Source organism: Coregonus lavaretus, assembly GCF_964263955.1.
Source record: "Coregonus lavaretus genome assembly, chromosome: 33".
Classification (NCBI taxonomy): Eukaryota; Metazoa; Chordata; class Actinopteri; order Salmoniformes; family Salmonidae; genus Coregonus; species Coregonus lavaretus.
The window spans coordinates 539,906-549,377 of NC_140020.1; the positions used below are offsets into that span (position 1 = coordinate 539,906).

A 9,472-nucleotide genomic window follows, 5' to 3' on the forward strand; every position below is an offset into this window, starting at 1 on the left:
GTGAATATGGTTAATGACTATGGTTAATGACTATGGTTAGTGAATATGGTTAATGACTATGGTTAATGACTATGGTTAATGACTATGGTTAATAACAGTCTCTACATAAGGAAGTCAAGGAGCTATAATCATGGATTAGGGTTGACTGAATAGGCCTATGTAATGGCTGGCTATTAAGAGATGTTATGGTGTTAATTATGCGTAAGTAATTCAGTAGTAATGTGTTAATAATCACTGGCTAATTAGAAACAGATTTGTAAAATTGCCAAGTGAAGGCTACTTGTAAAAGTTGAGGTGAACGATCAAGTCAACATGTTAAATGAGTCTGAATAATTTAAGCTTATTTTAAAATAATTCATCACACTAAATGGTGGATTAAATAGTGTAGCTGTACCCACAGCATTTACCCACCAACCTATCGTCGGCGACAGCGCATACGATGTCCACGTTTCCAGTTGGATATTCTGTTTTGGCACAGTGAGCTAGAATCAGCTACGTCACTAGAGAAACATAAGAAAGACATGACAAAAATATTCAATATTAACTTACTTGCTGTGACCAGAAACATGTCACTGGCGAAGAGCCACAGGACAGTACAGTTCACCAACACCAGCAGACGAGACATGGCTTGGTGTTTTATTCTTCCCAGATCTATAGATCAAAATGTATAAACGTCCGATGTTCTTCAAGTACCCACTTGTAGGCTACTTAATGCTTGCAATTTATAGCAAATTATGACAACGATTCCTTTAACGAATCATCCCTATTATCCGAAGTGACCGTTGAAACCCTGTTCAGAGTAGGTCAATTACCTTCATATACGGGACAAAAGAGATCATATTCACAAACATTTTGTCAACATGTCCCGGTACATTAATGTCAACAATAATCCCATATGTATTCGTTAACCATCACACCAATATCAGAGCCTCCTCGCCTCCTCTCCTCTCTCAGACCGCCTTGTCCAAATGAAATCTCATGGCTTTCTGACGCCTTCGATCTTCTCCAAGGATTTATTAAAGAGAGGCTTCTACCAAATCGAACGCTCATGCCATCTTCAAGTGTGATTCTCAATCTCTTATGAGCTCTTCGTGTATCATTGTACAATGCATAGGCTACAGGTAACCTGTGATTGGACAGTGAGGGAACGCGTTGAGACTTTCACCATCTCGGACAGCGCTCCAGCAGCACCATAGGCTACAGACAGCGCCCCGGCAGCAGGAAGCGCGCCTCAACATCTAGTCAGCACTGCTTTCTGATAGTTTATTCAGGTAGATCTCTCTCTCTCTCTCTCAATTTCAATTTCAATGTAAGGGCTTTATTGGCATGGGAAACGTATGTTAACATTGCCAAAGTAAGTGAAGTAGATTGTAAACAAAAGTGAAATAAACAGTAACAATTAACAGTAACCATTACACTCACAAAAGTTCCAAAGGAATAAAGACATTTCAAAAGTCATATCAAATCAAATCAAATCAAATGTTATTGGCCACATGCGCCAAATACAACAGGTGCAGACATTACAGTGAAATGCTTACTTACAGCTCTTAACCAACAGTGCATTTATTTTTTAATAAAAAAGTAAAATAAAACAACATAAAAGTGTTGAGAAAAAAAGAGCAGAAGTAAAATAAAATAACAGTAGGGAGGCTATATATACAGGGGAGTACCGGTGCAGAGTCAATGTGCGGGGGCACCGGCTAGTTGAGGTAGTTGAAGTAATATGTACATGTGGGTAGAGTTAATGTGACTATGCATAAATAATTAACAGAGTAGCAGCAGCGTAAAAATATGTGGTGGGGTTGGGGGTGGGGGGGCAGTGCAAATAGTCCGGGTAGCCATGATTAGCTGTTCATTATCTATATATACAGTGTTGTAATGATGTGCAAATAGTTAAAGTACAAAAGGGAAAATAAATCAACATAGACATAAATATGGGTTGTATTTACAATGGTGTTTCTTTTTCACCAGAAGGGCAACGGTCACAAACCTTGCTGCTGTGATTGCACAATGTGGTATTTCACCCAATAGATATGGTAGGTTATCAAAATTGGATTTGTTTTCAAATTCTTTATGGGTCTTTGTAATCTGAGGAAACACAGTGCATTGGGAAAGTATTCAGACCCCTTAACTTTTTCCACATTGTCACGGTTTCGGCCGAGGCAGCTCCTCCTCCTTGTTCGGGCAGGTTTCGCCGGTCGTCGTCTCCGGTGTACTAGCTGCCACCGCTCTATGTTTTCTGTTTGATTAGTTTTGTCTGTTAGCCACACCTGTCTTGTGTTATGTCTAATTAAGCACCCTATTTAGTTTCCTTGTTGTTAGTGTAGTGTTGTGTGTAATTGTTTCGTGTGAGGTGTCGTTTCGTACCTGTATTTTGGTACGCCTCTACTATTTCTGATTACTTCTCGGTTGAGAAGAGTTTGCGCGCCTGTTTATGCGCGCTTGTATTTCACGCTTGTGTGCGTTTTGCCTCTGGCTGGTTTTGGATTATTGCCTCGCATTTTCCAGTAAAGATTATTGGACTATCTATCTGCTTCTGCACTTGATTCCACACCACACCATTTCTACACGACCCTGACAGAATTACACACCACTTCGATGGAATCAGCAGGAGCACAAGTCGACAGCGTGGAGGAGCGTCTCCAGGGACAGGAACATCGCATCAATCGGATCGGGCACGCGTTGGAGGGCGTCATGGACACTCTTCGGCGCTGGGAGATCAGCGGTGTCCCCACAGCCCCACCGGTCGCTCCATCACCACCAGAGAACCTGCCAGCTCATCTACCGGAACCCAGTGGGATTCGGCTCTCACTCCCGAGGGCGTACGACGGCTCCGCTGCCGGGTGTCAGGGTTTCCTTTTGCAAGTGGAGCTCTACCTGGCCACCATACACCCGGCGCCCTCGGGATACGAGAGCGTTTCCGCCCTCATCTCCTGTCTCACCGGCAAGGCGTTGGAGTGGGCCAACGCCGAATGGAGGGGAATAGACTCCGCCACAGTCACCTATGCGGAGTTTTCCCGCCGCTTTCGTGCGGTCTTTGACCATCCACCAGAAGGAAGAGCGGCGGGGGAACGTCTATTCCACCTCCGACAGGGGATGAGGAGCGCTCAAGAATTCGCACTGGAGTTCCGGACTCTAGCGCGAATTCTTGTGTTAAGTTAGGGATTCCCCTCCTTCCAGTCGATAAGCCTTTCCCCGTACATGCTTTAGATAGTCGTCCGTTAGGATCTGGGTGGATTGGGGAGCTCACAGCGCCACTTAGGATGATGACGCAGGGGGGTCATGAGGAGACGATTCAACTCTATCTGATTGACTCTCCTGCGTATCCGGTGGTACTGGGGCTTCCCTGGTTGACCACCCATGATCCTACTATTTCGTGGCGAGAGAAGGCTCTTCAAGGGTGGTCTGCTCAGTGTGAGGGGTTTTGTCTGGGTGTTTCCGTAGGGGCGACCTCGGTGGAGAGTCCGAACCAGATGCCAGCACTGCACATTCCTCCTGAGTATGAGGATTTGGCACTCGTGTTTAGTAAGACCCGAGCGGCAAGGTTGCCACCTCATAGACAGGGGGATTGTGCGATAGACCTCCAGACAGGAGCAGCGCTCCCGCGGAGCCATGTGTATCCTTTGTCACAGGAGGAGAAAAAAGCAATGGAGACGTACATTGCCGAGTCTCTGAGACAGGGATACATACGGACCTCTACTTCTCCCGCGTCCTCGAGCTTCTTTTTTGTGAAGAAGAAGGATGGAGGTCTGCGTCCGTGTATTGACTACCGCGGTCTCAATCAGGTGACTGTTAAATATAGTTATCCACTCCCGCTGATTGGAACTATGACGGAGTCATTGCACGGGGCACGGTTCTTCACAAAATTGGACCTCAGGAGCGCATATAATTTGGTGCGCGTTAGGGAGGGCGATGAGTGGAAGACAGCATTTAGTACTACTTCCGGCCATTACGAGTATCTGGTCATGCCATATGGGTTAATGAATGCTCCATCAGTCTTCCAATCATTTGTAGATGAAATTTTCCGGGACATGCAGGCGCAGGGAGTGGTGGTGTACATTGATGATATTCTTGTGTACAGCCCTACTCGGGCCGAGCATGTAGCCCTGGTGCGCAGGGTATTGAGGAGACTGTTGGAGCATGACCTATATGTCAAGGCTGAGAAATGTCTGTTCTTTCAGGAGTCAGTTTCCTTTTTGGGTTACCAGTTGTCTGCGTCAGGGGTGAGAATGGAGGTGGACCGAGTGTCCGCCGTGCGTAATTGGCAAACCCCAACGACAGTTAAAGAGGTGCAGCGGTTTTTGGGGTTTGCGAATTACTACCGGAGGTTTATCCGGGGTTTTGGTCAGGTGGCAGCTCCCATCACGTCTCTCCTGAAGGGGGGTCCGGTGCGCTTGCAGTGGTCGGCTGAGGCGGACAGGGCTTTTGGGAGACTGAAGGACCTGTTTACCTCGGCTCCGGTGTTGGCGCACCCGGATCCCACTTTACCGTTTCAAGTTGAGGTAGACGCGTCCGAGGCCGGTATTGGGGCCGTTCTATCGCAACGCTCGGGTACACCACTTAAGCTCCGCCCCTGTGCTTTTTATTCTAAGAAGCTCAGTCCGGCGGAGCGGAATTATGACGTAGGGGACAGGGAGCTGTTAGCCGTAGTCCAGGCCCTAAAGGTGTGGAGGCATTGGCTTGAGGGGGCTCAGCACCCTTTCCTTATTCTGACCGATCACCGTAACCTGGAATATATTCGGGCAGCTAGGAGACTAAATCCTCGCCAGGCTCGATGGACTATGTTTCTCGCCCGGTTTGTGTTTAAGATCACTTACATCCCTGGGTCCCAGAACGGGAAGGCAGATGCTCTGTCCCGCCGGTACGACGCGGAGGAGAGGTGCGTGGAGTCCATTCCCATACTACCGGAGTCGTGTCTGGTGGCACCGGTGGTGTGGGTGGTCGATGCGGAGATCGAGCGGGCGTTACGTACCGATCCTAGTCCTCCACAGTGTCCGGTGGGTCGGACGTACGTCCCGCTCGAGGTCCGGGATCGGTTGATTTATTGGGCTCACACGTCTCCCTCCTCTGGACATCCGGGTATTGGCCGGACGGTGCACTGCCTTAGTATGAAGTACTGGTGGCCAACATTAGCCAGGGATGTGAGGGTTTATGTCTCCTCCTGCTCAATATGTGCCCAGTGTAAGGCACCCAGACATTTGCCCAGGGGTAAATTACAGCCCCTGCCCGTTCCACAGCGACCCTGGTCTCATCTATCGGTGGATTTTGTAACCGATCTTCCCTCCTCTCAGGGGAATACCACCATCCTGGTCGTTGTGGATCGGTTCTCTAAGGCCTGTCGTCTCCTTCCCATGCCGGGTCTTCCTACTGCCCTACAGACCGCTGAGGCTCTATTTACTCACGTCTTCCGGCATTACGGGGTACCCGAGGATATAGTGTCTGATCGAGGCCCCCAGTTTACCTCCAGAGTCTGGAGAGCATTTATGGAACGTTTGGGGGTCTCGGTGAGCCTTACCTCGGGTTACCACCCGGAGAGCAATGGGCAGGTAGAAAGAGTCAACCAGGATGTGGGTAGGTTTCTGAGGTCATATTGTCAGGACCGGCCGGAGGAGTGGGCGAGATATGTGCCCTGGGCCGAGATGGCACAGAACTCTCTCCGCCACTCCTCCACTAGACTAACCCCTTTTCAGTGTGTCTTAGGGTATCAGCCGGTTCTGGCACCGTGGCATGAGAGCCAGATCGAGGCCCCCGCTGTGGATGAGTGGGTTAGGCGCTCGGAGGAGACGTGGAACGCTGCTCACGTCCATCTGCAGCGTGCCATACGTCGACAAAAGACGAGCGCCGACCTACGCCGCAGCGAGGGGCCAGTGTACGCACCTGGAGATCGAGTCTGGCTCTCAACCAGAAACCTACCCCTCCGCCTGCCCTGCCGGAAGCTGGGTCGGCGGTTTGTGGGGCCTTTTAAAGTCCTGAGGAGATTGAATGAGGTGTGTTACAGGTTAGAACTACCTATTGATTACAAGAATATTAACCCCTCATTCCATGTGTCTCTCCTCAGGCCGGTGGTAGCTGGTCCACTCCAGGACTTCGAGATTGAGGAGACTCCTCCGCCCCCGTTGGAGATCGAGGGGGCTCCGGCGTACACTGTTCGGACCATCCTGGATTCCAGACGCCGGATGGGGGGTCTCCAATATCTCGTGGAGTGGGAGGGGTACGGTCCGGAGGAGCGGTGCTGGGTGCCGAGGAGGGATATTCTGGATCCGTCCCTGATGACCGAGTTCCATCGTGGTCATCCTACGCGCCCGGCGCCGCGCCCTCCTGGGCGTCCCCGAGGCCGGAGTCGGCGCACGGCTGGAGCCGCGCGTCAAGGGGGGGGTACTGTCACGGTTTCGGCCGAGGCAGCTCCTCCTCCTTGTTCGGGCAGGTTTCGCCGGTCGTCGTCTCCGGAGTACTAGCTGCCACCGCTCTATGTTTTCTGTTTGATTAGTTTTGTCTGTTAGCCACACCTGTCTTGTGTTATGTCTAATTAAGCACCCTATTTAGTTTCCTTGTTGTTAGTGTAGTGTTGTGTGTAATTGTTTCGTGTGAGGTGTCGTTTCGTACCTGTATTTTGGTACGCCTCTACTATTTCTGATTACTTCTCGGTTGAGAAGAGTTTGCGCGCCTGTTTATGCGCGCTTGTATTTCACGCTTGTGTGCGTTTTGCCTCTGGCTGGTTTTGGATTATTGCCTCGCATTTTCCAGTAAAGATTATTGGACTATCTATCTGCTTCTGCACTTGATTCCACACCACACCATTTCTACACGACCCTGACACACATGTTGTTACCTTACAGTCTTATTCTAAAATAGATTAAATTGTCCCCCCCCCCCTCATCAATCTACACACAATACCCCATAATGACAAAGCAAAAACGGGTTTTTGAAATATCACATTTACATAAGTATTCAGACCCTTTACTCAGTACTTTGTTAAAGCACTTTTGACAGCGATTACAGCCTCGAGTCTTCTTGGGTATGACGCTACAATCTTGGCATACCTCTATTTAGGGAGTTTCTCCCATTCTTCTCTGCAGATCCTCTCAAGCTTTCTCAGGTTGGATGGGGAGTGTCGCTGCACAGCTATTTTCAGGTCTCTCCAGAGATGTTCGATCGGGTTCAAGTCCGGACTCTGGCTGGGCCACTCAAGGACATTCAGAGACTTGTCCCGAAGCCGAAGTGTGCTTAGGGTCGTTGTCCTGTTGGAAGGTGAACTTTCTCCCCATTCTGAGGTCCTGAGCTCTCTGGAGCAGGTTTTCATCAAGGGTCCCCTGTAGCTCAGTTGGTAGAGTATGGTGCTTGCAACACCAGGGTTGTGGGTTCGTTTTCCTGTAAGTCGCTCTGGATAAGAGCGTCTGCTAAATGACTAAAATGTAAAAATGTACTTTACTCCATTCATTTTTCCCTCGATCCTGACACGTCTCCCAGTCCCTGCCGCTGAAAAACATCCCCACATGATGCTGCCACCACCATGCTTCACCATAGGGATGGTGCCAGGTTTCCTCCAGATGTGACGCTTGGCATTCAGGCCAAAGAGTTCAATCTTGGTTTCATCAGACCAGAAAATCTTGTTTCTGAGGGTCTTTAGGTGCCTTTTGGCAAACTCCAAGCGGGCTGTCATGTGCCATTTACTGAGGAGTGGCTTCTGTCTGGCCACTCTACCATAAAGGCATGATTGGTGGAGCGCTGAAGAGATGGTTGTCCTTCTGCAAATTTCTCCCATCTCCACAGAGGAACTCTGGAGCTCTGTCAGAGTGACCATCGGGTCCTTGGTCACCTCCCTGACCAAGGCCCTTCTCCCCCGATGGCTCAGTTTGGCCCGGGCGGCCAGCTCTAGGAAGAGTCTTGGTGGTTCCAAACTTCTTCCATTTAAGAATGATAGAGGCCACTGTGTTCTTGGGGACCTTCAATGCTGCAGACATTTTTTGGTACCCTTCCCCAGATCTGTGCCTCTGTGCCATAGCAAAGGGTCTGAATAATTATGTAAATAAGGTGTTTCTGTTTTTTAATTTTTTTATACATTTGCAAACATTCTAAAAACCTGTTTTCGCTTTGTCATCATGGGGTATTGTGTATAGATTCATGAGGAAAAAATGAATTTAATAAATTTTAGAATAAGGCTGTAACCTAACAAAATGTGGAAAAAGTCAAGGGGTCTGAATACTTTCCGAATGCACTGTATGTGTCTCTAATATGGTCATACATTTGACAGTAGGTTAGGAAGTGCAGTTCAGTTTCCACCTCATTTTGTGGGCAGTGTGCACATAGCCTGTCTTCTCTTGAGAGCCAGGTCTGCCTACAGGGGCCTTTCTCAATAGCAAGGCTATGCTCACTGAGTCTGTACATAGTCAAAGCTCTCCTTAACGGTGTTCCCGAGTTGCGCAGCGGTCTAAGGCACTGCATCTCAGTGCTAGAGGCATCACTACAGACCTTGGTTCCATTCCAGGCTGTATCACAATCCGGCCGTGATTGGGAGTCCCATAGGGCGGCGCAACAATTGGCCCAGCGTCATCCTGGTTTGGCCCGGTGTAGGCCGTCACTGTAAATAAGAATTTGTTCTTAACTGACTTGCCTAGTTAAATAAAGGTAATGTCACGTATACTCCCCCTCTGGCCTCCAGGCCACCAGGCTGCTCTTTGTTACACACACCTGTCACCACCGTTACGCGCACCAGCGCCTCATCAGACTCACCCGGACTCCATCACCTTCCTGATTACCTCCCCTATATATGTCACTCCCTTTGGGTTCCTTCCTCATCCTGTAACTCTGTTCCTGTCTCTATGCTACTCTTGTTTTGTTCCATGTTTTATTTATCATTAAATGCACTCTCTGTACTTCCCGACTCCCAGCGTACACTGTTACAGGTAAAATAACAAATCATTTTGGGTCAGTCACAGTGGTCAGGTGTTCTGCCGCTGTGTACTCTCTGTTAAGGGCCAAATAGTATTCTAGTTTTCACTGTTTTTTTTTTTTGTTAATTCTTTCCAATGTGTCAAGTAATTATCTTTTTGTTTTCTCATGATTTGGTTGGGTTTAATTGTGTTGCTGTCCTGGGGCAAGTGGGGTCTGTTTGTGTTTGTGAACAGAGCCCCAGGACCAGCTTGCTTAGGGGACTCTTCTCTAGGTTCGTCTCTCTGTAGGTGATGGCTTTGTTATGGAAGGTTTGGAATCACTTCTTCTTAGGTGGTTGTAGAATTTAACGGCTAATTTCAGGGTTTTGATAATTAGCGGATATCGGCCTAATTCTGCCCTGCATGCCGTATTTGGTCTCTCTCTCTGCTCCACTGGCATTCTGACGCCACAGCCTTGTATCTAATGTTATGGTACAGTGATGTCCAATTGGAGCAGGTGTTTAATTCGAGATGATAGTAATTGAAGCTCTATATCGAAAGATTCCAGTGAGTGGCCCGTCTCTTCTTACTGCTAACTCACA

At 48.6% G+C, this 9,472-nt stretch overlaps 1 protein-coding gene across 1 annotated transcript in view; it reads right to left on the reverse strand.

Annotated features, from left to right (window-relative positions):
• Window positions 1-625, reverse strand: part of LOC311108827 (fibronectin type III domain-containing protein 4-like) — a gene marked incomplete at both ends in the record, with an annotated part of 105,125 nt that extends 104,500 nt beyond the window's left edge. Inside the window, one exon of the mRNA XM_084151588.1 lies at window positions 550-625. Coding sequence (XP_084007714.1) covers window positions 550-625 — 76 coding nt within the window. The remainder of the gene's footprint in view (window positions 1-549) is intronic.
• Between the last annotated feature and the right edge of the window lie 8,847 nt (window positions 626-9,472).